Raw genomic sequence first — 26217 nt, 5'->3', positions numbered from 1 at the left:
TGAGATAAATCTACATTTAGACTTATTTTTTTTTTGTCTTAAAGCTCAGAAGTGACTTGCACCAAGTGCTTTCTGAGAAAAGTAGACTTTGACTTGTCTGAAAAATGTAGTGCAGAAACAGAGCCATAACCACTCAATAATTACGCAGGGTAATATTTCTGTACCTACCCTCATGTACCCCAAATACATGCAGATGTTTGCGTGCTCTTTCTCATAAACTACTGGAGAATTGGGTGTGGGATGAGGACCTGGCAATTTTTCAGGCCTGGAGTATTTCTGGAGAGAAGACAGCAAGTTTAAGTTAAAGTTGACTGTGGTGCAGGGGATAAAAAAAAAAAAAAAAAAAAAAGAAAGGAAGGGAAAAAAAAAGATTGACTGCACTAAGGGATCATGCACTGAGCTTTATTCCCTGTTCTTCTTTGAAATTGCCCATTCTGATGATGGAGGGAGTGGATGAACAGTCTGATTCCAGGCTAGTCCCTAGTCATTGCCTAAGAATGTAAGAGTTGTTTTGGCAGATGCCCTTAGCAGTGGAGAGGAAAGCCTCAGCAATACACATACACAGGGAATATAGTATTTTTGTTCGAATGAATTTAGCTTCCCATAGATTTAAATGTCTACTTATAACACAGGACCATTTAATCTTTTGTACATTTGTTTCTTTTTTATTTGACTTAAGATACTGAATTTAGATGAGGTTTAGTTCCTACATATTGAAACTCTTAAAAGCTCTTCAAATAATTGTTCTTTGGATACTTGTTAAGCTAAAGAAATCAGTTTTGATCGGCAGTAAAAGTTCATGCTATTTTAAGTGCAATGCTATAGCTATTTTCTGTTGTATATTTAATCATTTTGAATTATATGTCATGTAAAAGATTTTAGCTCTGGGGCATTTGCCAGATGGCTGATTCTGCATTTCACACAACAAAAGAAATAATGTTTGTGTAAAGCTCTTAAAAATAGTTGGTAATCAGTATATTCTACAACGAATAGGATCCAGACCTGTTTGAAAAAAAAAAAAAAAAAACAGCTTTTGCAGAAATTAATTTAGAGAATTTGGTCTCTACCTCTGGGCTCTGAACAAAACAAATTGTGTCTATTGTTTGCTGATTTTTTAACATTTGACAAGTTAACTGAATTGTAAATTTCATGTATTTTTATGATAAATGCCATTTATTGCACTCCATTGATCTTTTTCTCTTTACTTTGGCTAGCAAACTTATTTCTGAAAAAAGGGTTTTATAAAATAGAGAGCCAATACTACTCTCCATTTACACCAGTCAAACATGTGAAAGTCAGAAGCCCTTTGCTTTTCTTCCAACAGCTGAAGCTCTTGTCCTTCTCTTGTTCTCCTCTGACTACTGCTGACCCACCTTTCTGGCCTGTTTTATACAAATTCCTCCAAAATACCTTTGCAAGAAGTATTTTGTCTCTCTGCCACTGCACTCAGCTTGTTTTTTTACCCTCAAGGTTCTACGCAAATCCATACAAATTCACCTTTTGGTCTTGTCTCCTCCATCTCCCATATACTTTTTTTCCCTTGCAGTTAGTCCTAGGATAGCTTTTCTGCCCACATTCCTATAAAACCGCACTTTTCTGGTACTTGCTTTCCAGACTCATTACTTCTGTGATAGTCAGAAGCCTTGAAAAATATTACACTAAGAGGAAGGTTAGAAATTTTATCGTAACACTTTCATCTGGATCTCCAAGTGTCTCTTGCCTATTTCCTGCTATTTTTTTTTAGATAGGTAGCTTTTGGCCCGATATGAGAGCTTTGGACCTAAATAATCCACAGTGCTCAACAAATAAATTAGTTGAGGACTCAAATGTTAGGAGGCAGAGAGGCAGAACATTAGCACATATCGTGCTGGAGACAGCTGAATGGGCATGACAAGAGAATGAATGTTGAAGAGAAGATGGCAGAAGGAAATCGAGTCCGCTTAAAGAGAAGATCCCAACTCCTAAGAGAAGTATCTTTTATTATTCTACCCTAAACACCTTTTCTAATGTTGGACTGATTCTCCTACCCTTTGTCTGCTCTTTTCCTTTTTTTTTTTATATAGAAATGCATTAAGATCAGGCACATTTTGAATGCCATTGCAAAATGCATACTTATGTCCTTCTCAGTATCGAAGTCTATTCAGGTGACAGGCATAGTTGGAGACCCCTCGTTTGTGTAACCAAGAAAATATTTTTATATTAAATTTGGTTTATGTGTTTTAATAAAAAATATCCTCCATTCAGTAAAATAGATTATTAAACAACATGATTTATATTTAACACTATAACCAGCAACAGTAATATTAATATATGCATCATGATACAAGTCATTACAGGCATTTCAGTAGCTATAGCTTTTGCAAATATGTTGTTCCTTGTGGTTTCCTGGTCTTAAAATACTTATCGTTTTGAAAACTGTGAAACTTTCAGCTCCGAATAGTGGTATGCCAAGAAAAACAACTTTGTTTGTGTGCTAGCCATCCCATTGTGAATCCATTAGACAGGTTATACACAATTCTTATAGGCACTTATAGTCAGCTATACAGTTCATGCGCAAACAAGTTTTACAAGACATGGAAAGTTCATTTTTGGGCCATTTTGGAATTACAGTAATTAAATGTAAATGGAAGGGTGAGAATTTGTGGGTGGAAGCAAAGGTTAATTGAAAACATGTTTTCCATTTTCTTGCCAGCCTTGATGTTGGTGAGGTCAGGCACAGTAAGGAAAGTGGTGCTAGGGACCCAGAGGGGCAGTGGAAATGAAAGGGGTGTGCCAGGCAGGCAGAATCCATGGCTGAGATGCTATCACATATGATTGTAATTGTGCAGTGGAAGAACATGATAAACTGCACTGCGGGTGATGGGAGGAGTCAGGCATGTGAAAGAATTAACTGATATTGTTGTTTACAATGTTCTGTGTGTGCCTGGCCCTCTACAAACAGAGAGGAAACTCAGCTCTAGTTCAAGGATTGTCTACTGTAAACACCCGCTCTGACAAACCGTGTTCATGGAAAGCTGCTCTGACACACGGCCGTGCCTGCACAGCTACAGGGGTGTGCTGGAGTTGTGAGCCTCCGATTGTCCCGATGGAGGGATGTATCAGGGCACAGCTACTTCCCTCCTGGCTCACACGGCTTTGAATAGCAGCAAGAGAGAACAAAGGGACGATGCACACTCACGCCTGGTCCCAGCTCACCATTGGGCAGAGGAAGGAGCCAAGGATCTGAATTTTGGAGTGCAGCAGGGGTAGCACATCGAGCCTCCGCTGTAGATAAAGCCTTTAAGACACCAGAACCACATGCAGCTGCAAAGTGCAGTATGAAGGCCTAACGCAGTCAGACCAGAGCGTGTGGAAGGCTCTTCAGGTGAACAGTATAGCTTTTTCCCTGGGTGAGCCCCTAAGCGTTCTAGTTTCAATGCAGTGCATCCTCCTGTGCACCTCTGGGTGGCTTCCTGAGAAAGCACTAGGTAGAGGGCAAATCCTGAAGCCTGCAGACAACAGTGCTCTTTGCTGGCAGTCTGCACTCTGCATCACGGCAGACACCTAAGCACGAAGAGTCCCAAGAAATCTCTCACAGCTGAGGTTTCCAGAAGCAATACAGAAATGCGATAGCTAGGAGAAAACCATTCTAAACTTTGCAATATGCATTTAATATAGAAAGACTAAATGCACCTAAATTACAGTGTATTTTCAAGCCATCCTTTGGAAGCACCCTGAAGCAAGCCCACCCTGAATTTTCAGCTGTTTCTAATCCCCCTTGAGAGAGAAAATGGAGTGTGTAGTTGGGGAAGTCTCTTCTGCCACTATTAGCTGAACATTGGAAATTAAGCAAGTGGTTTCATTTTGCAGAAACACTGAGCTTAAATCCACTGTTTTGAGGGGGATGCAGTTTGAGCTCACCTTGGAACACACCTAACAGCGTTTCTGACAGACACTGCTTGAATTTTGCTGCTATTTGCAGCTTCCCCTAAAGCCGCTCAGAACAAAGAAGAAACTTGCAAAGTAGTAGTTAAGAAGAACTAATACAAAAGTGGCTACTTACGGAAACACAGTAGGACCAACAGGCTTAATTGGGTCTAAGTTGCCTAAAAATTCTCTGTCCCAGCTGACCTGCTGACCACATAGGCAGCATCTAACAGCAGATCACTAGGATTTCCACCCCAAGGCAATCATCCACTGGGGAAAGATGGTGTTCTGGGGATGGGTTGTGCAGGTGGCTAGCAGGGTTGGCCCCATATGCTTTGGGCCTGCTTAATGAAAACAGCTTGAATTAATCATATAAATTAAAGAGGAGCTGTCTCAGTTTGGGCTGGCTGAGGATGTGGCTCACAATATTCAAAATATATTTTGTGGGTTGTAGAAAACTGATTTTTTTTTTTGGTTGAGGCATAAGGAAATAATTCACAAGAATCAATCAATACTTACATATATTCTAGCAGCTCATCCGTTAAGATCTAACTCAATATCTCTCTCTTTGAAGATTTCAGTTGTATGTCATGATAATGATCATTATATTTCACTAACTTTTGAGTAAATAACTTGTTACTGTTTACTAACTGAACAGGGAGACACTAGACTGCAATAAAATTTTTAGCCAAACCTGTTTTCTTTACCTTCAAACGTAAAGATTAGTCCTGTTTCAGCAAAGTCTGTTCCATGACTGTATATTCTACTGAGGAAAATCTTAAAAAAATGGATAAACTTGTAAAGATAAAAATGCTGACACAAAATTCAGCGCACAACGTGAAGAACCCCATACTACCTAATTGTGCACAGGGTGATAATTTACCACTGATTAAAGAGTTTGTATTTTTTTCAAATCTTTTTTAAAGGGAAAATTACTTCTGAAGGTGAAGATGTGCTTAGACAATCATATTAACATATTCAAACAATCGCAATTTGCAAAATAGTAATTACAACTCACTATCTGGTAGCATTAATCAAACTTCAAGGTTTAATTCCATTTTAAATATTGATGAAATGTGATTCTCCAATCTAACCCTGGTGTTGCAGGGTTATGGAAGCAGCCAGTGACAGAAAAAGAGGAACGTGTAGTTAACAAGCAGCTGCCACAAAGAAGGATCGGCATCTGTGATTTAAATTGTTAGCTGCACAGTCAGGTAGAGTGTAAAAAGGGTAGTCAAGAGGCTGTTAAGTCCATTGCTGCCAATTACTAACAATCAGGGAGGAGCTTTAAGACTTGTTCAGTACAATAAACCCAGTTTGTCTTGTTTCAGGGGTTACTACTGAAGAGGTTGCAGCTGCACTGATTCAAATAGCCCTAAAACTACAGTAATTATCAACCAGTCTTCTTTAGTGTAGCAAAAGTATGTTTTACCATAGCTTAACTCTTTACATTCTAATATTTCTCTGCCTCTTCTCACATAGCTAGCCCCGGAGCCATTCTGATGTCTGGTTTTGTGGTTCTTCTAGCTATGCTGGATCAAAGCTTTCATTTCCCCTTACCTAGACCAAGGAGCAGTTGTGCAGTGGGCTTGGGTTGGATGGCAGCTCTGGGATTTGCTTTAGATTATTTTTTTCAATATTAAGTCATTACATCTATTATTCATTTTCACATATAAAGTTGAAATTCATATAGCTCATTCAGTTTTTGCAGCTGATTAAACTATATGCGAGTTAAGCAGTGTTTATGAACATGAATTTAATTTGCCTGGGCTCAGATTGCTGCATGAACCGAGATGTTTTGAGACTGGTTTGTGGAGGCTAAAAGCCCTACCACAATCTGCCTTGTGTGCTTTCCTAGGAGATCATGAGAGTATAGAGTGCAGAAGGAAACAACCTAGGCAAAGCAAGGATGTGGTGGAAATCCGTGATACAAAGCCAAGTGTAGCATCTGCCTTTCTTAGTGCCTATAGCCCTGACGCTGATGTGACTACAACACATTTCTCACTAGGAAGGTGAACTGATTAGTACTTGGTGAGACAATTATATCATTACCCAAATACGAGCTAGATAGTGCTGACGTGTAGCATGTGTAGAGTTTGTTTATTCCTTCACTGTGATGGAAATAGGCAAAGTTTCATTTCCTTGCAATTATTACAAGCTCAGATTAAACTATTTTTCTTAGTCAGGGAGATCCCAGCTAAAACCGCAGAGATACCCGGACTGGACAACGTCTGTCATAGCCTAGGCTCACGTGATCACATCATTACAGAGCCGGAACACCTAGTGCATAGAACAAAAGCCAGCACATTGATTATGGCTTTGATGTTGTTTTTAAGAAAGCTTAAGGACCACATTTGCATTCCTGCTGCAGCCCTCAATGGAATCTCTGCCTGCGTAAGGATTGTGTGGTCTTTAAGCAAGATTCTCTGCTTATCTTTTTCATTTTCTTTTTAGCTTATTTTCCAGCATTTATTTTCTCCTAGTTTATGCCTGAAAAAGAAATGTGCCATAAATGGGGTGTATTGTTACAGAGCCATTGATTCAAAGTAAATAACACAGAGGGTGAAAGAGGTATCACATCAGTGACACAGAGAAAGACCAGTACTTAGGTACTCTGTCAAAATGGTAACTCTTTTACAGTCACTAAGGCAAGCCTACAGCCTGGGCTGTTGGAACAACTGCAGTCCAAGGGTGTTCCCTACCCCATGCACGGTCACTGGGGCATGGTCAGCCGGCACAAGCAGCCACGTTGACTAGAGACCAGTGGCTGCAGGCAAAGACCAGACTGGGGAAGTGGCTCCTAGTGGTCCAAAAACCTCCTGAGATTCACAGACCTTTCTGACTACCGTTTGTCAAGGGTGTCAGACAAGTGCTGCCATTTAGACAAGGGATGAATGCTTTGGCACAGACCTCACCCTAGCATGCTTTTACCAGGATGCCAATAGAGCTCCTCGTGAGCAGCACCTTATGAGAAGGGAAGACCTGCACTCAGCTCACTTGAACAGAAAGGAGAAATAGGGAAGGGCAGCATTAAGAAAAAAAAAGAAAAAGAAAAAAGGAACGACAACAAAAAAAGAGAGACAAAGCTGACTTGATTCAAAACCCACTGGAGTAAATAAGACTTAGCCACATGCTTACTCTTGTACATCAAAACTAGTTTGTCACATACCCTTCTGTGACCATTCACTTCTGAGATGAGCACAGTTGCATTCCCAGGACCTTCCTACCTTTACATTTAAAATGCTACCATGTCACTTTAACTGAAAGGTACAACTCCCCAGTCAAAAGGTTTCCAGGAAAATTTGACTCCTTACAAGCAGCATTCTTCCTCCTTGATCTGTTTTGACCTAACTGAGCAGGGCTCTCAGCTGTGCAAGGTGGGATCATGAGCTATGCCAAGTGGTGTTCACAGCACCACGATTACAGCTCCCTCTGCTCCATCTTTCTTGTAACCATCTGGGCTTTCAGGTAATAAAGGCTGCTACAAAACCTTACAATTTAGGAGGAAGCAAGTGAGAAGCACATGTCACAAGCAGATAATGTGAATTTCTTAAGAGAGTGGTAAACACAAGAAGCAGCTCTAATATATTTCATTTATACAAAAATAAATACAGGTATTGTTTTAAGCAATACCTTGATTTTACCCAAGGCTTTTTGAAGTTTGTTTTTTCCTGGTCTACTAGACAGATCACTTTTCCCCTAAGCAAGTGAAAAAAGAAAAGTCTGCAGAACAGTTTTTGAAGACAAGACTGTTTAAGTCCCTGGAATAAAGAAGCCACAACTTATATTTGCCATGTTATTTTTTTTGTAATCATACACAAAATTTCTATTCAAACTTTGCTGGACAGTTGTTTTTTCCTACATTGTCTTTGTTTTTTTTTTTTTTTTCTTTTCATGCTATTATTCTCTGAGAATATGACAGACATGAATACTAACAAGGGACACAGAAGATGATCTATAACACGTCCATCAGTACTATATCAGCTTATTTATACCGATCATAACGTACATTTCAAAAACATCACCGAAAGAAAAACTGAAAGAGAAGAACTTAGGCTTTGACTGTAGATTTTTCATTACCTTCGCTTTTCATAACCTGACAAGCAATGCAGACATAGTATTCAAAAACGTGTAAGTTCACTTCTGATACTTTCAACATATTTCCTGCAAATGGTCATAAAAAGTCCAAAAAAAGCATAAATTTCAGTTCTGCCCAAGTTAATCCTATCAAATAGCTGAGTACTCAGAATCATTGCCATGTATCCGGTGTCTCCTGCCTTGACACATTCCAACACAACAGCACAAAATCTTTTCAAGAAACAAAAATGTGTTCTGAGAGATGCCAATGGCTAAGAACGGATATTTTTTTCCTCAAAGGAAAAAATGTTTGTGCTGAACCCTGGTAATGCAAAAAGCAGGTGTGAAATGGTGATATTTGGCCTTCTCTTTCTCTCCCTTTTAGATGATGATGAGCATGAGTGGATCATTCGGACCTGCCGGAAAGCTGAGGATGAAAAAACTGGGCATAAACCTAAACCAAGAAAATGGGTTTTGCTAGACAATAATAATCCAAAGCAGGTAATCTGATTCACAATAAGTCTAATTTGTCCTCGCAGATTTATATCACCCCTTCCCTCCGCAGGAATATAATCTTTTCGTCATCTTTGTCAGCATAAACAAAAATGGAAATAATCATTTAATCAGTCCTGCTGAGAAAAAGCCATGGAAAAAGAGCAGACTGTACTCACAGTAATATTCCTGAGAGGTGTGTAGTGTAGTATATATACACGTTATTAAGCTTGAAAACAATTTGTTAAAAAGAGTGCCTCAGATTCAGTGTTGAAGTCATTCAAATCCATCTTAATCAACATTATTTTCCCAGATTTTAGTTAGCTGTCCTGGTGAATTCCTTTCCTCTCTTTTTGCTCAGTACTTTGATATTGATTGATCATTGTAATAATGTACACCAGAGGTATTCTTTAATGACTGGTTTGCTAACTAGGAAATTATATCCATTTACTACGAACGTTTGTTGAACTCTCCTGAAGCCAGAGTTTAACAAAATAATAAAAGAGGAAAACTGGGTGGGTTGCTGCTTGATTAGTAAGCCAGAAAGTATTTAAAAATAAAATAAAATGGAATTACATCATTTTCTGGATGTAAGTGCCAGCACTTCTACTTGCATTAACTTTATTTATTACACAAATAAGACATTTACAAAGCACAACATTAAAAGTATGTAACAAAACAGACATTGGTTTTACAAAAAAGTGCTTACAATTTAGTTTTAATTTTTAAAATAAATATTAGTCTTGACTGTCCACTCATTTAGAGAATTTTTTAACCATTGTAGCCAAGACATGCATAATTGCAACATGCTACAACAAAATGATTGGCTGATGAAATAAAACCGATGTGTCTATAGTTGGCATCCTACAGATATATCACTGATAGTAGTGCAGGATTGATTCCCACTCCCCCATCCCAACTAGTAAGTTGTGTAAGCACCTTTAGCTAGGGCATTGGGGTTAACCAGCGTGAGCCAAAAGAAAAAAAAAAAAAGGCAATAAAATTGTAAACCATTCCACTTTCAGACCCTCGCCATATTTAGTTACCTTATTAAATTCGAGTGAAAAGCCTTTCACTGCCTATCTTCACTGGATTTTGTCTGCAAAAGTTTTTGTAAATAGCAACTGGAAAAAGTTTAATACATGGAGTCTGCATTGCTGCACCAGGACTTATTTGGCAATTACTGAATAAACGAAGAAAATGAGAATGAGTTTTACTTTTTTTCTTTCTTTCTTTCTTTTTTTTTTTAATCTACAGACAGGAGATGAATGCAAATGACCTGAGATAAGGTTTGGTTCAGTGGCAATAGTCAGTGTGAAATATATTGTGAAACAACGTATTGAATAAATTAGAGAATTTCTTACATTCTTGGTAGAGTTGAGTATTTTCCATACACGTAATTAGCTCTAAAACTGCACAAGCTGAATTGCTTCCAGTTTTTGCGAACAATTTGGGCTTAATATGAACAGAGCCTGATTTCTGAATTAGCAAAGCTGCTCCTGGCTACTTACGGGGGGAGCTGCCCTCGGGCAGGGTCTGTGCGGTGCAGGCCGCTGTGAGCACAGCGCGGCTGGGGAGAGACCTCCGCGTTACCCTGCGCTTTGCACGTGGTCCCGTCCGTGGTATCAGCTACAAAGACTTTGACATACAGTACATTTCACAAGTGGTTCTCTTGGTCAGTGACTAAGCTGATATTTAGCAGATACATAGTTAATAGCCTCCCTTTCGCTGCACCGCTGAGACAGAAGATAAATGCAACAGACCGTTTTCTCCCTCAACAAAACAGTTGTGGAAATCTCAAGTACTGGGGGATGTCAGGTCAAGTTACAGCCTGAGGTCTCTCCTTCAGCCTTAAATTGGACAGCTACCCATTAGTTTATAGCACTAAGTCCACAACTAAACAATCATTCCAATGCGCGAGCACAAATGGAGAAGAAAGTGGGGCCCTGGTGACCCCGCCGACCACCCCCAGCATCTGAAGGCCATTTCACGCGGACACAGCATGCCACGTACACCCCGCAGCCACCCATGCCAGAAAGCAGCACTCACAGCCAACAAAAGGTCTGCCAGTCCTTTCGCTCATCGCTACAGACAGGGAGAAAAGCGGCAGGAACGGGAGCAGCTTGTGACTGTTCCTGCCCCACGGAGACATTTTGGAGTGGTAGTTCCTGCCAGGCCACACGGGTGGGAGTCCCTTGTCATGGGTCACACACACTGGAAGCGGTTATTGGCATGTCAGGAGGTGACGATAATGCTTTGCGGGCCTAATTTCCTCCCTCCTTCCAAATGTTGTTTTAAGTTGGGGGTAGAGCTGCTAGCTGCAATTAGACAGAATACTGGCCTAACTGTCTGAATACTACCATCACTCTCCCTGCTTTATATACGTACACACACACAGAGGTATGTATGTATTTGTTCCAACATGTATCAGCGTGTGCTTGTATTCGGTTATTCCTCAAATCGAGAGATCTCGGTGGCCACCTCAGCAGATATCCGTGTCTCCTCACACAAGTCCCTGAGCAGCCCGCGGTGACCGTGCGGGGCCGCCAGCGCCCAGCGGGCCTGGCCCGGTGCCACCCGCCCGGCTCAGCCGCCACGGGCTGCTGGAGATGGATCTCCCCAAGAGAAAAACACATGTATCTACGGCTTGAACCGAAAACAAGTTATGCAACTGATGGATTCCTGTCGTCTGTCCCGCAGGCACCGCTCAGTCACGTCACGCACTAACTGTGGCTCATGGTAGGCTTTCACATTCTTGGAAATGCCGTGCAGACACCGAGCAGCAAGACAGACCCCGCGCGCTCACGTGGAGAGAGGTTTTGTTATCGGCCTGCTCTTGGCTTGGTGCAAGCTGAGAAGGGCTGGCAAATGCTAGCTGTTTACTTTCGTTATTACTGTCAATGAAGTATCATTTCAGAGGCTTTTTCCTGATTTGGGGCCAGAGGGCCGAGTACTTCCTTTGTTGTTGCAGTGAGACTGCCTCTGAGGGTGAGCCCCGCATCGCCTGCTCCTCTGCAAGCAGCCGGCTGGGGCTGCGCCTCCATCCCAGTCGTGGCAGAAGCAACAGTCATGCTCCGGGAAGGGGGAACAACGCAAGGGCAGAGGTAATCGGACGCTGCCAGACAAAGGAATACGCCGTCACCTTGCTGCCGCTCGGCCGGGGACCGCTCCTGCCGGCCTTACCGCCGGTTGCACTTCCCTGACTGCTCCCGGGTTCCTCCCCTGCTGCCCTCAGTGAGCACTGGGCACGGTGCTGGGTCCCTCTCCTGTGGTCCGTACCAGGGCAAAACTTTTCTACGCATTTACAATCAGCTTCCTTTCAGGATTCCCCAGTCCCAGTGTATGGAGTGTCTAAGTTTTGTGTAGGTACACCCATTTGTGATCCAACATGACTCCACGGAAATAAACTAGCTTGTTAATAAAAAATGAGACTAATAATAAAAACAATAATAAAAGATTTGGCAGATGGCTGTGAGAGGAGAGAGATATTCAGTGCTCTGAGAATAAGTCAGCAATCAAAACCTTCAGAGAGCTAAACCTGGCCCTGCCACCAACCCCCACCGCTCCTTTCGATTCAGGACATCTCCATTTCCCCTCCTACAAAATGAGGGGGGAAAACGCTAAGGTTTACTTACCTTACAGAGTGATCAAAGGACATGTGATTCTAAAGCACTTTGAGGAGGAAGGAAAACTGCCTATTTCCAGCTGGCATCATGTTTTCCACTTAGTGGAGCCACAGCTACCTGTGGCTTTGGCTCAGGAGTCCTGTGTGTATATTGAGTTGCTGAGCCAAAGAGCCCATTTCGGATTTCACACATGCAAGTGTAAATAAGGAGGGACGTCCGGGAACCAACACTGCTTCACTGGTGCAAAAAGAGAATCAGGCCAAACCACGTAAATTCCTCCTTTCTTTATATTCATAGGTGATCATCGAACCCCCTGTGACTCAGCGTGAACTGATCTGTTCATATTCCTGTGACTGGGGAGCAGGATTCGTAAGCACAGCAGAGTCACTAATTTTGGCTGTGTCTGGCATTGCCTTGGAGAGACTCACTGTCATTCTACAAGTCCACAAGAAACAAGTGAAAAATGTAACTCTGCACTCGACACACACATACACAGAGTGTTGCTGGAGAAATAATAGTGGATGTTAGATGCTGGTCAATGGGAACAACTGAGAGTGCTGGATCTGAGTTTCTCCTGCATGACTGAGAACAGTTGCCTCGGGCTGGACGCTGTTTCAGCGACTGAGGGGCAGTGGTGCTGGTAGCGCCGTGGGCAGATGAGGAAGAGCTCGCGCAGTCAGTACTGAAAGAGGATGACCTATTGGGAGGAGAAACGTGAACCAAGCGTTAGCTTCTTCCAGAGATAAACGGCCCTCACCACGGAAATGGGCTCTCGGGGAACAGCCAGGCAGCACACGTGCCCAGCCGAAAGGGAAGGCAGCGACTTGCCCGTGGGACAAACTCTTTCTGGAGCCACTCTTGCCCCCGAGCCCCACAGACCAGAGCCCACAGGGAAGGCAGCATGCAGCTGAGGCATCACAAGCAGGAGATAAGGGGAGCACAGCAGCGCACCCCCTAAGGGAGTCACCACCTCCCTGTTAGCCTGCAGAGCTGCACTGCGCAGCGCAGCACAGCCAGTGGGTATTTTGTTTGCTCTGTGATACGACAGCTACCAAGAAAGATGCAGAGCAGTACCAGGTGTCCTTACTCCATACACCTCACTTGCTAATCACCACAGGCATCCCTCAAACCACAGGCTACCCATCCCACCTCACTGCCCCCAAACACGGCATCTGCCCTCGTCCCCGGGGCACCACGAGGAGTGGAGGTGGGCGCACGCCTCACGGGGAGGGGGAGACTTAGTGTTGCCTATCCAATTGCTTTTTCAGGATCTCAGATATCACCGCCTTTAAAAAAAAATTATGAGGAAAAAGATGCTGCTTTAGGTTTCCAGAACTGAGCACGGCAGGAATTGTTTGGAAAAGGAACTGGTTCTGGGGGGCAGCTCCATGTCCTGAGAATCCAGCCCTGCAACATCCACAAGTAATTGCACTGAAGTCACAGGAGCCAGTTGCTGCTGGGGAGTTTCTTTGAATGACAACGTCAGGACTGAGTAATATTTTCTGAAAACTCTCCAGTTTTCTTGTAGATATCATGATAAAATGGTAGCATTTTGACCAAAAAAGTAACCTTGCTGTGCCCCTGCTTGCATTTATTGGAAGAGCTCAACAATCTCTGGTTGCTGCACTGAATAGAGAAAGATTTGGAAAGAGATGCTGAGAGCTTCTAAAAGTAAAGATGAAATCTAAAACAGTAAGAGTTGCCAAAGGCTCAGTGTTTCCTCAAAATGAAGTCACTTAAATTGGGATCCTAAATAAAATCTTATGAGCCTATGCATGTATACATCACTTCAGGAGCCTTCCCCCAAAAATGAGCTCTATGTTAGAATGGGCAGATACTTAGGTACTGAAAAGAAAAAATAATCTGTACGCAATATTGTTTCTTAGCCAGGCATTGTGAAATAACATTCCTATTTAAGATATGATGATGGCCTGTTGTTATTTTTTAAGCAATACTGGAATCCCCGAGAAATGAATTCTTCTTATTAGCTCATGGAGAACTGGAAGTCAGCACGTGGCGTGGGTCCTGCCCGCGCAGTCGCTAGCAGCCGTGCACTGCTCGCAGACCAAGCATGCCGACAGCCGGGCAGCAGAGCAGGGAAGGAAGCGAATGACCACAGGGAAGGGAGAAACCAGAAACAGAGGAGCTAAGGCAGGGGGAGGTCAGAGACTTGAGTGGCTCCAGGCAGAGCATCCCACCCAGCACATCACAACAACGAGGGGAATTTAGTGCAGAACAAATTGGCGCCATGTACCAACAGCTGGTACATCAGTCTAGGGCCACCAGAATTAAGCAACACCATGAGCAGCTGGCAGCTGCCGGAGATCACAGAGAGGCAGCCCTGCTGGCCTGAGCAGGCCGTGGCAACGACATTACACAAGCAGCAGTTTGGCCCCAAAGCCTGAAACAAGGAGTACAATTACCTTCTCACCCCTATTAGATAGTGGTCCTTCCATGTCTGCTTTGAGGTGCACTGGTGGAGCAGTGTAGGGAAGTCTACAGTGCACTTGTCCACACTGTACCTGACCTGTGGATGAGAAGAGGCTTCAGCCCCGTTACTGCCAACAACACGAGCCCTGCGAGCGGCACGGCCGGGCTGCTGGCAGGGAGCAGCCAGGGACATGCACTGAGGGGCCACATCTGGTGTGGACGAGGGTGGGGAGAAACCTCACAGGTTGCACGGAGCCCAAACACTCCATCCTGGTGACCCTTCCCACCCCAACACCACCACCCTACGCGCAAATGGTCCATCGGTACCCAGCAGTTGTTAGGAAAAGCTCCGACCTTGCTCAGGGGAGCACCAGCTCCGCAGGGCGCACCCACGCTGCTCTTCATGACAAAGGGAACCCAAGGAAGGCCGAGGACCCTAAAGCCAAGCCATGGCAGGGACCTTCGTGGGACCAAACTGCGCAGCCCCTCCCCGGCCCCGCACTCACTCTCTATGTATCCGTGCAGCGTCACCATCCGGGCCCGCTCCGGGCTGCTGAAGGGCGAGTAGTGGATGTCCTCGGGGAGCGAGGAGGGGATGCGGGACGGGGGGGCCCCCGAGGGCGGCACCGTGTGCTGGGGCGTGTGTTTTTTATGGCGGGCTCTGCAGTTTTGAAACCAAACCTGAAAGGAAAGCGGCAGACGCTGAGTGAAGAGGTAATTGGGCTGAGCTGCGGTCACTCACAAAGACCCTGTGAGGGCTGCCTCTGCAGGGTATTTACAAAAGGAATCACATTTGGAAATCTCTGCGCTGAAACACCTTGTTAGCGTCCGCTGCCTCCCACTGCTTTTTTCTGCACTCGCTGGAGGAAGACTTTTGTCTCCAGAAAGCACAGACATTAGCATGCCTGAAGTGGCACCATTACGGTTAATTTGGCGTGGTCAGAACCAACACCATTCTTTAGTAAGGCAATGAAAACTTTCATGCTTGGCGCAGGAGTCGCTGAGTGAAATGCCACGACCGGGCTGTGCAGGAGCTCAGGCTAAATACCACACCGCTCCCTTCCGCACTGACAGCACATCCGCAGCAAGCTGCGTCTGCGACCGTAGGCATGATGAAAACGATTTAATGTCTTGTGGTTATTGTGTCCAGAAACCACATCAGCAGCACAATAAAGCTGAGAAATGAAGGTACGACAGGAGACAGCCCTACTGCATCCACCAGCAGGCGGGAGCCTTCTGACCATATCTCACTGCTCTTAATTAAAGGAATAGTTAGGGGACTACACCCTAGAACTAAAACATGCATGGACGCTTTTTCCATGCTAACGTGGTGTTTTCTTTCTTACGCTTTAATTTTTGAAGGATAATTGGGACTAGAAACCTTCCACAAGTCACAGCGAAGATCAGCGCCCTGAGGCCACGCACACCAGACCATGCGAAGGAAACAGTCACACGCGTTTGACAAATTGTTTCCTGCTCGAAGCACCTTTAAAAAATATCCACATAAAAAACAGCCCAGCGTGTAGACCAGTTGATCTTTCTCTAAATGAAGAGTCTCGATAACTGAGGCTCGAGCCAGATTTTCACGCGCTAGAAATTTAAATGAGTCTTTGGCAAAACAATCCTGGATGAAAGCCCCAAGTTTATTTTAATCACTCGTGCTCTCATTGTATGCAGAAAGTATGTCAGCAGCACGCTGAAGTGAGGAGCACAAATGTGGCCGAGGGCACGGCTGGGGTGGCTTGCAGGAGCGGCAGAGGTGGCGTTTTCCTCCCAACCCCTCCGGCACCGCTCTCCCTCCCCTCACACACGGCACAGGAGCGGGGACGTTGCTGCTGCTGCCCCCCTTTCTCCTGAAACTTCCCAACACCAACGGTGCAGCCTCGCAGGACCGGCAGCTCGCTGCTGGGGAAGCACCGGTCCTGCCTGCGCCCATGTCAGCGACAGAGTGCTGCAGCCAGTGTGCTAGGGGCAGCTCCCTACCCTGTAATTTGTTTGGACTGGCCCAGGCTCTATTTTTTTCATTGCATTAAAAAGAGAAAAAAATACAGAAAACCAAAGAGTGAGAAAGGGGAAGGATGGAGCCGGCATCACGAAGGGACCAAGCACAGCCAACGTGCTCACGAGAGGGCATGAAGCTGCTGGATGCAGCATGCACTGAGGCCAGCATGGGAGCAAGGGGCCAGGGGGTCGTTCGTCCCATTTAGCACCGGTGTCCCCATCACACAGGGGCACTGGTGCCCCCCTCCACCCCCTTCTCCATCCACCATGGGGGGTGCTGGTGCCCACGGCCGATGGTGCCCGCACCTCGCCCGCACCCCGCACGCTCACCCTGCAGCTGCCCCTACCTGAATGACTCTCCGACTCAGCCCCGTCATGTCTGCGAGTTTCTGAAGCGTTTGTGCATCGGGGTTGTTGTCCTGAGCAAACTGTGCCTGCATGACCTGGCGGGCGGCGAGGAGAGGGGTCAGGGTGCAGCCGGGCGCCGCGGGCACCCCCCCGCCCCCGGCCCAGCCCCGCTACCTGCAGCTGCTCGGCGGTGAAGGAGGTGCGGGCCCTCTTGGCCGGCTTCGGCTGGCTGTCCTGCTCTGAGGGCACGGCCCCCTCCAGCGTGATCCCGTTGCCTGTGGAGAGAAGCCCAGAGTGCTGCAGTCAGTGCTGGGGCAGCTGAATAACAGCCGTGTGCCTCCCAGCACACGCACAGCGTCCTCCCTGCCCTGCCCTGCCCGGGGACATCGCGGCACGGGGCAGTGGCACTGACCCAGAGCTGTAAGGGGCTGCCAAGTCAGTCTGTCACCAAGGGGTAATGCTGCCCCTGATGAGTTTGGAAAAAACGGCCGTTTTGTGCAAGAGTTGGGGAATGAGGGATGGGAAAAGGACAGAGGGAAGATGGACGTCGCGGTGTGTAAAGGAACACACTGATGTCCTCAGCTTGCGGCACCACCAGGCTGTGTCCACCCGTGAGCAGCTCAGAAGAGGACCCTGGATGCTGCTGAGCCCACACTGTGCCCCGTGGCCCCGTCTCCACTGCAGCACTGCCTCCATCACCCATCCCCTTCACTCAGAGTGCATTTCAATGGGCTCCTCGCTCTTCCCCTGACCACCTTCTGGGCCCCACGGCAGCCCACGGTGACCTTGCTCTGTGTGGTGCCACCACCCCAAGCAGCAGCCGTGCAGCAGGAGGACACACTGGGACAGGGACCGTCCCCCACTGCCCAAGCAGAGTGTTGGGGTGAGCCTGGCCACGCTCACGCAGCCATGGAGCCAGCGGGGGGGACGGCCAGGGCCAGGGCCCACGCCCTGCCATGGGGACCCCACCGGAGCCTGCGTCCTGCCCGGAGGAGTGATGGATGAGGGAGGGTGCCTGCGCAGGGCTGGCGCTCACCCCGCTCCCAGGATGTGCCTGCACACCACGACGTTTGCTCTGCAAGCTGGACCGGGCTGTGATTGTCTTGGCTTGAGTTGAAGGACTTTCTCATATAGTTTGACTTGTTCTTTTAGGATGATGAATGGGACTCTGACTTCAGCAACATCTGTTTATTTTTCTTGTGTGTAAAACCTCATGTGCTGAAGAAATTGCTGGGTAATTACTGGAGGGGGAAAAAACCGTGGCCCTCTAACTCTGCAGCAACGCTGCTCTCCAGAGCCTCTCCATCCCTTCCTGCAGCCAAGGGGCACTGCGCTCGGAGCCGGGCACCTGCCTGGGGACACTTGCCCCGTGCCCTGGCTCTGCAGGGCTCCCCAACACTGGCAGGGACCCCCCTGCAGTGCAAACCAAGCCCACGGCCGGGACCAGGACTCTGCAGGGGCCCCAGAGCCAGACCCAGCAGCAGCCTGGCCCCACGCTCCTCCCGGACCCGCGGCCTCTCCCCGCCACCCCCTGCGCCCGGCCTCAGCCCCGCGCCCCCACAACCAGCCGGCCACCGGCCCCACGGCCAGGACCCTCCCAGCCCGACAGGGCACGCTGTTTCCATTCTCTTACTCAAATGCTGTAAACAGAAACACTGATTATTTTCGTGTCAGGTTGTTAATAGCTTCCACATGCTGCATGGGCTGGGACGCGGCGTTTGCCTCCCCGTGCCCGTGAAGTGCTAGCGAGGGGCAGCGCGGGCAGGAGCCATGCTCCCAGCTGAGCAGTGCCCCCAGCACAGCCCCACGGGGTCCCTGGTCATTTCTCTTGGCATTCCCATGGCCGCAGAGCATCTCCATGGGCAGCCCCTCAATGCCCAACATGATAAAAGCAAACAGCCCTACCACAGCCCTCGCTCGTCGCCTCACCACTGCCGTGAGCACGGGAGGGAGCCAGAGGCAGCTGCAGCCCGAGCACGTGGGGCAGGACCTGGCTGGGCTCCCTCCTGGCCCAGCCCGGTGGTAACGTGGCACGACGTGGCTTCGCAAACCTTCCAAAGACACTTCTTTCCTCCAAGCACGCACTGGGCTGGCGCTGGGGCCAGGCTGCACTCGAGGAGCCGCAGCGCTGTGTGACCTGGTGGCACCAACCCAGCCCCGTGAGAGCAGGACTTGGGTGGGAACACGGAGGCCATTGGTGACGTGCCGCAGCAGGGACGGCAGCGCACAGCACGGTCCAGCCCTTAGAAACCCATCCCAGGGCCGGTGGAAATAGACGGGAGCAGTCTATCTGCCCGCCAGGTTTCCCACCTTCTAGGTTTATGACTCACAGCCTCAAAATCCCTGCGGTTTTCTGACTCGCCGCACGCAGCGGCACAAGGCCAGGCGGTGTGGTGGGAGCAGGACCAGGGGCTGTGCCTGGCATTGCCCTCGGCACGCAGCTCTGCCACGAGCAGTGCCAGCCCATCACACCCACGTGCACCCCAGGGCAGCAGCAGCCTCTGGGCAGGCACCATCCCGCTCTCCGCATGCCTCCAGCAGCAGCGGGACCGGCCCCGACGCCTCGCCATGGCAGCGACGGCCCCGCGCAGTGCCCGTGCCGACGGCTGCACCGCGGCTCCGTACCGTTTTCCGCCGCTCGCTTGAGGTTCTCGATCATGGTGTCGTAGTGGATCCGGCACAGCACCTTCTCCTCCACCAAGCCGAACTCCTCGCCGGTGGAGAGCTGCCGCTTGCAGGAGAAGCAGGCGAAGCAGGCGAGGTGGTAGGCGTTGCCCCGCGCCCGCCGCACCCAGTCGCTGGCGTAGATCTGCCTGCCGCAGCGGGCGCACTTGGTACCAAACCGGCTGCGGGAGGAGAGGAGACAGGGTGAGGGCGGGCAGCCTCCGCCGCCCCATCGCCCACCCCAACCAGCCCCAACCCCACAAAGCCCACGCAGGGAAGGGGCTGCGGGGAAAACATCCCCCGGGGGCTACCCGCGGGCAGGGGGCCCAGCGTGGCCCCGCAGCACCAGGCGCGGCCGCGGGGCTGAGCCGTGCGAGCGAGCGCTGAGGTCACGCAGTGCAATGAATCGGCTTCCAAGTTCGTGGGCTTTTTATTTTGATAACAGGCAGTGTGACACTCAGATGGAAATTTTGTTAGAGCCGTTTTTCCCCTATTGCAATAAATCAAAACATGTGTTTTCTCCTAACACACACAGACGTACGCATCTGCTTTTTCCTCCTACGAGGAGGTCTCCTCGCGGCGAGAAGATGATGATCGCGCTCAAGTTATTTATGCTAGGAAGTATTTCAGTGAAATGAAAAGGTAACGAGGCCGCCGCATCCCCACACGCTGGGGGGGCCGTGCCTCGGCGCACGCTTCTGAGCGCCCCGCTGCTGGCAGCTCCACCGGGCCGCCGCTCCCCGCACCGAGTCCAGGCGGTGCCACCGCAGCGCAGGCACGGCCTCCTCTAACATGGGTGGGTTTTCGCATTTTAGTTTTACTAAAACCATTAAAAAAAAAAAATACATGCAACGAGCAGTGAGCAGCAGGGAGAGAGGAGTGTCTCCTCCAGCACCGCAGGGCTGGCGCTGGCCCCGACACAGACCTGGTCGCAGCCACCGCGCGTCCCCACACATCCGTGGCACAGCCACCGCATCGTGGGGCTCGCACCCGGCCCCGCGCTCCTCGTCCCCGTCCCTGCCGGGAAGCAGCAGACGGTGCCGTCCCCTGCCCGAACAGCCCGAGCATTTCCTGCATTGCAGGCAGGGAACACCGAGGGGACTGCACCAAGGGCACCTCGCGCTGCAGCGCCTCGAGGCTGCGGAGCTGGGCAGGTGGCAGCGACCGCAACCGCTCCGGGCACCCTGAGACAGCCCCAGGTGGGAGCACGCCGCAGCCTCGCGTGCCACGAGCCCGGCTGAGCCGTCCCAGAGCTGCCTGCCACGCGTGGCCTCGGGGAGATGCTGCAAGGCCATCCTGTACAGAGGCACTAACTGCAAAACTACTTGGGAGGAAGAGAGAGGTTTAAATTTTTCAGCCTGACCATAGTTGACCAAAGAAAAAAAAAAAACGAAACCCAACCAACAAAAAAAAGGCTGCTTTAGAGAGGACATTTCTGTGCTGAAATTATACAGAGACTTAGCTAAGAGACTTCGCTAATTTACTTCAGATGGGAACATTGTAAACTGACTTTGTGCCAGCTCGTTTATATAAACGCACAAACAAAAGAACTGTATTAATTTTTTATTTAGAAGTAAAGATTGTTCCTGTAAGTCGAATTACTTTGAACAATGTGCTATATAAACAGTCATATTTGCTGAACGCTATCAAACGAGGGGGCAGGCTTAAACGAACTAATAACACGTGGTAATCGCCTCTCCCCGGTTCAATCGCTCCCTGCTCCGGAGCAGGCCAAGCTGTGCGCTGGGATGGGCAGGGCCCGGGAAGAGTACACGTCCCCACAGGGGCTGGGATCCACGGGGACACCCAGGTGGCCCAGACCTGCAGCACGGTGTCCCCATGGCCAGGCAGGGTCCCCGGCCGGTGGCGGTTCCCGGCAGAGGCCCCTCAGCAAGCCACACAGACCAGGGAGGGCTCGCCCCACGCAGACCCCGTGGTCCCGCAGGGGGACGCGGGCACGGGGCCGTGCAGGAGGCAGTGCCGGCAGCCACCGATGCTGCGCCCGCAGCTCTCGCGCCAGCGCCTGCCTCCAGCACTGGCTGCAGCTGGGGGGTTTTGACAGAAACCAAACCGAGCCGGGGCCGGGCACGGGCACCCACTGTCACCCAGCAGGGGCTGTCACCACAGGGACGTCACCACCCGTGAGGAGAGAAACTGCCCTGACCCATCGCTATGGGAAATGATGTTTCAAAAATAAAACTGACTTCAATTCACCGAGCCTGTTCCTGCTGCCGGGCAGTGAGAGCCCAGGGAGCCCCGAGCACACAGCAGCCGCGGGGCAGCAGGCGAGGGGCTTCTGGGGTCCTGCTGCCCACCTGGCAGGGAGGGGACAAGGATGGAGCCACGCTGCAGCAGGAGACACAGAGCTGGAGGTTTTCCCCAAGCCCAGGCGGTTTCCCTGATGGCAAAGCTCAGCTCCGCAGCCTGGCCCACGCACAGCAGCTCAGGCCGGGGCATCGCCAGCATCGGCTGGACACACAGCCCCGACCCCACGTGTGGTCTGTGGTGGGTGAGCAGATGCTGCCAGCTCTCCACACCACCACCGGGAGATAGAAAGCAGCAGCGACATTACCGCGAGGGACTCATCCCAGACTCATCCTGCCTCCTCCGGGCGGCCGCAGCATCTGGGCTGCGGGAAGAGCAGAGGCAGGAGGGTGGCTGGTGCGTGCAGGCTCACGGGCACCCGGGTGCTGCAGCTCCTCGAGCCCTGGCACCCCCCTGCCTGCGGGGTTGGGGTGAGGGCCACCGACAGCTCCACATCCCCGTTCCCCCTGGGTGCGCCCTGTAGGAAGCTCCTAACACAGCCCCCAGAAGCAGCCATGGCTGCGGCTTCCAGGATCCGTGCTGAACCACGCAGAGGAGCAGCAGCGCGCTGCCGAAGCGAGCCTGCCTGCGCTGCGAGCCACGGCTGCGCTTGGGCCTGAGCACAAAGGCACCCCAGGGGCACAAAGGCTGGGGGTGACAGAGCCCACGCTGGCCCTGGCCCACCCGCGGGCCTTGCACTGCCCCAGCCCGCAGGGTCCCCAAGCTTTTGTGCCCCGGAGCTGCCCAGCACGGCCGGGTGCCCTGGGGGTCACACCGGGACCACGGCGGGGTGCTGGCCCTCCCCGAGACCGCAGCCGTGGGAGCTTGGCCGCGAGCAGCCCTCGCATCACCCGGGAACACAATGTTCCTCCGACGGAGCTCCACGAGCTCCGATTTTAATTTGGTTCTCCTCGAAGCACTAGAGCCCTGGATGCCAAATGCAATTATTTGACAAGACACAGGAAACGGCGACGCTTGCTTAAAGACGCGCACGGAGCTGCGGGGCCGTGGCAGCGCCAGCACAGCCCCTCGTGTGAACGGGAAGGGACGGGGGGACAGAAGGGGCGGTGGGACAGTTCTGCTCCGCTTTTAAAAACACGCTTCGGCTGCAGCAAATAATAATAATAATTTAGAAAGTCGAAAGAGTCGGATTTGTCCCCGGCCAAGCGCTGGGTCCCTGCTGCCCGGGGCTGCAGGCCCTCCGCGGACACCGGCGGCTCCCGGGGGCTCCCCGTGGGGCTGCGGGACCCCAGCCCGGGCGGTCCCCGCCGGTGGCCCCGCTCTGCCGGTGGGGGAGCCCCAGGGACACCCACGCGAGACGCGGGGTCCCGGCCATCCACGGCTCCCGATCGCGGCGCTGAAGCCCGGCCCCGGCCCCGCAGCAGCCGGGGCTCGGCCGCCCCCGGGCACCGACGGCAGCGGCAGCGCGGATCGGCACCGCCCGGGGCTCGCCGCGGGGACCGGCTCGGCTCGGCTCGGCACGGCAATGCCTGGCCCCGTACGGCTCGGTACGGCTCGGCACTGCCCAAACCGGCGCCCTGAGTCCCCCGCCGGGAGCCCGATGCCCGCCTGCTGCGGGGCCCCGGGGGCGGCCAGGAGCGGGGCAGCCCCGTCCCCACCCGGCCGCGGCCCCGCCGGCGTCGTTCCGCGCGCGAGAAAAATGCAATAAAAATTAAAATCGTTTTGTGCAAACGGCAAACGCCACCTCCGGCTCTGCGGCCGCCCCAGCGCGGGCAGCCGGGGCCGGCCCGGCCAGCAGCGGCTCCGGCCCGGAGCGTCCCCGGAGGAGCGGGCGGCGAGCGCCGCGATGCCGAGGCTCAGCCGCTGCTCGGAGCCCGTCTTTAAAAACCCGCCCGTCTTTAAAAAATAGCAATGTCGTGCGAACGGTTATTAATTAACGGAAGGCGCTGGAGGAGCTCCGAAGCGGCACAAAGGCACCCCAGGCTGCCCCGGTGCTTTCCGCCGCGGGTGAGGAGGATTCCGGTGGGATCCCGGGTTCCCCCCGCCGGCTGCTCGCGGCCAACGGCGCGGCGGGGCCGGGGCGGGCGCGGGGGGAGCCGGGCTCGGGGCTGCCCCGCCGGGCACCGGGAGCACCGCGCCGGAGGGCCGGGGGGCACGGCCCCCCTCCTGCCGCATCTGGAGACCCTCTCAAAGAAATCGAGATAAAACCAAAACCAAATTAAATAAAATAAAGCCCCCGGAGGCACCTAAAGCACGCTGCCCGCGGAGCGCGCCCTGCCCGAAGCACCTCTGCCCGGGGGAGCTGCCGCCCCGAGCCGCGGCCGTCGTGGCGAGCCCCGCGCAGCCCCGCCGGGGTCATTCTCATTTCCTGCCTGCGATTTCCCCTTCCTCTGGGGCAAACTGCATTCCCTCGGCGGGCGAGATGGGCAAAGCCGGAGCGGGGGGCGCTGCCGACAGTCAAACCCCGGCGCGGAGCTCGGGAACCCTGCATCCCCTCGCGCCTCTTCCAGGGGAGCATTCCCAGTTTCGGGTTCGCCACCCGAAGGCTGCCGCAGCCCCAACAACCGGTCGCCCCTCGGGACCCGCTCCTCCGGCCGCCGGGGTCCCGAGCCGCGCTGGAGCCGGTGCCGGCCGGGGGCTCCCCGCCGCCGGGGACTCGGTTCGCGGCTTTCTCCCGCTAACGCCAACGACGCCGCCGCGGTTTTTGGTGCTGCGCGGCGGGAAAAGGCTTGGAGCAACGGCTCAGCCTTGCCGACGGCTCGGTGCGGGCTCAGCCTGCCCGCAGCCGCCGGGCCGGTGCCGTCCGACGCCTCCCGGTCCCTGCCCGGGCGCCGCGGGGCCGGCGGGGACCGGAGCCGCCGAGGGCACGGGAACGGCTGCGGCCCCTCGGCCGTGCCCGGGGAGCCGCCGCTTCGCCCGGCCGCCGCGAAGCAGCCCCGGGGCGCTCTGCCCCGCGGCCCCGCAGCTTCGCGGCCCCTTCCCCGGCAGCACCGGGGCCGGCGCGGCCGCTCCGCTCCCGACGGGGCCGCTGCCCCCCGCGCCCCGCTTAGCCCCGGCGGCCCGGCCCCTACCTGAAGTAGTCCATCTTGCAGAAGATCTCCTTGTTCTTGATGTAGCAGCTGTGCTGCTGCCGCAGCGAGGTGCGGCACACGGAGCACTCGAGGCAGCGGACGTGCCAGATGAGGTTGTTCACCTGCGGCGGAGAAGGGGGCTGAGACCCGGGGCCGCCCGCCCGCCGCCTGCCGCCGCCGCCTCCCCCGCCGCCCCCGCCGCTCACCTTGAGCAGGTACCGGTCGAGGATCTCCAGCCCGCAGCTGGAGCACACGTTCTTGCCGGCCGACGGCGTGGACGAGGAGGAGGAGGACGGCGGCGAGCAGACGGACGGCGTGGACGGGGTGCTGGGCGCCGAGCGGGCGTCCTCCTTCTCCAGGGCGCCGGGCAGCGGCTCCCCGTCGGGCTGCGACTGCGGGCACAGCCGGGGGGCCGTGAGCCGCGGCCCCGCCTCGGCCGCCCGCGACCCCCCCCAGGGGCCCGGCGCTCTCCCCGCGGCCCCGGCCCGGCTCGGCCCGGCGGGTCCCGGTGCCCCCGGCAGCCCCGGCGCGGCCCCGGCCCCGCTTACCATGGCGCGGGCGTGCGGGTCGAGGCAGCGGGCGCTCCCCTTGGGCAGCGGCTCCGGCGGCATCACCTTGCGGGAGAGAGCGGGAGAGGGAGGCTGCGGCTCCATGCGCCGGGCGAGCGCGGGGCACCCTATATAAACCGCCTCAAAACAATAAATAAGAACTTTCTAGTGGCCATTTAAATCCTTTGCAACAAAAGCTGCGTCTCTTTAATGAAGCAATTTGAATGTGGATTGAATTCTCTCCCTGCCTGCACTTAACCCGGGCCTCTTGAAGTAATCGCTCGGTTCCCATGCGAGCCAAAGCGCTGAAAAAACCCCACAAACTACCTGCAATTAGAAATTGCCGTAAATGCCCGAGATAAGAGGTACCCAGAGTGTCAATTCCGGCTGTCAATCAGGGAATCCATCAGGCCACCCAAAGAATTGCAAATTTGATTTTTTTAATGGTAGTAATTAAAAATCGAAATTCTTCCCCCTCTCCCTCCGCCGAGCACAAAACGCCCCAGAAAGCGCCGGGATGGAAAAATCCTCCCCTTCGGCGCGGGAGGCGGCGAGCGGCGCCGGCCCCGGCCCGGCCCCGGTACCGGCCCCGCCGCCCCCGGTACCGGCCCCGCCGCCGCGCTCCCGGCCCCGCTCCCGGCCCCGACGGCGCTCACCTTGCCCGCCTCGGCGCCGGCCGGGGCGCGGCGGCCCGGGCCCCGGGGCTGCCCGCCCTCATGGCTCCGGTGCATGGGGCGGGCGCGCCCCGCTCCGCCCGCCGCCGCCGCCGCGCTCCGTGCCCGCGGGCGG

General features: G+C 52.4%; 2 protein-coding genes across 11 annotated transcripts in view; one reads left to right on the top strand and one right to left on the bottom strand.

Annotated features, from left to right (window-relative positions):
• The window catches only part of MORN5 (MORN repeat containing 5), a 16771-nt gene extending 5125 nt beyond the window's left edge, over positions 1–11646 (top strand). For 3 of the 5 annotated variants that reach the window (XM_080562062.1, XM_080562058.1, XM_080562059.1), the window contains exons 5-6: positions 8369–8484; positions 9733–11646. In XM_080562062.1, coding sequence (XP_080418188.1) covers positions 8369–8484; positions 9733–9753 — 137 coding nt within the window. In that variant the 3' untranslated portion in view covers positions 9754–11646. Of the gene's footprint in view, positions 1–1744; positions 9683–9732 lie in introns of those variants that run through there. The other 2 variants (XM_080562060.1, XM_080562061.1) reach the window with 2 other exon arrangements.
• On the bottom strand, positions 7697–26217 carry LHX6 (LIM homeobox 6). Of its 6 annotated transcripts, none has more exons than XR_013940940.1 (10): positions 26085–26217; positions 25429–25569; positions 24881–25272; positions 19506–19726; positions 17055–17155; positions 16880–16975; positions 15038–15212; positions 14525–14628; positions 12111–12798; positions 7697–11590 (listed from the first exon to the last, which is right to left on the bottom strand). XR_013940940.1 is itself a non-coding variant. In XM_080562048.1 (10 exons), the coding sequence occupies exons 1-10, from the start codon at positions 26157–26159 to the stop codon at positions 12778–12780; spliced, it is 1242 nt and encodes a 413-aa protein (XP_080418174.1). In that variant the 5' UTR covers positions 26160–26217; the 3' UTR covers positions 7697–12777. The 6 variants fall into 6 exon arrangements, 5 of the variants coding, with proteins under 5 accessions (XP_080418174.1, XP_080418175.1, XP_080418176.1 ...); XM_080562048.1 differs by having other exon boundaries at positions 7697–12798; positions 24881–25002; positions 25087–25272; XM_080562049.1 differs by having other exon boundaries at positions 7697–12798; positions 24881–25002; positions 25087–25272; positions 25429–25494.

This window comes from Anser brachyrhynchus (genome assembly GCF_964034855.1).
Source record: "Anser brachyrhynchus genome assembly, chromosome: 19".
In the NCBI taxonomy this organism is placed as follows: Eukaryota; Metazoa; Chordata; class Aves; order Anseriformes; family Anatidae; genus Anser; species Anser brachyrhynchus.
Note: the sequence above shows the minus strand (reverse complement) of the source record. Positions and strands in the feature narration are given on the sequence as shown.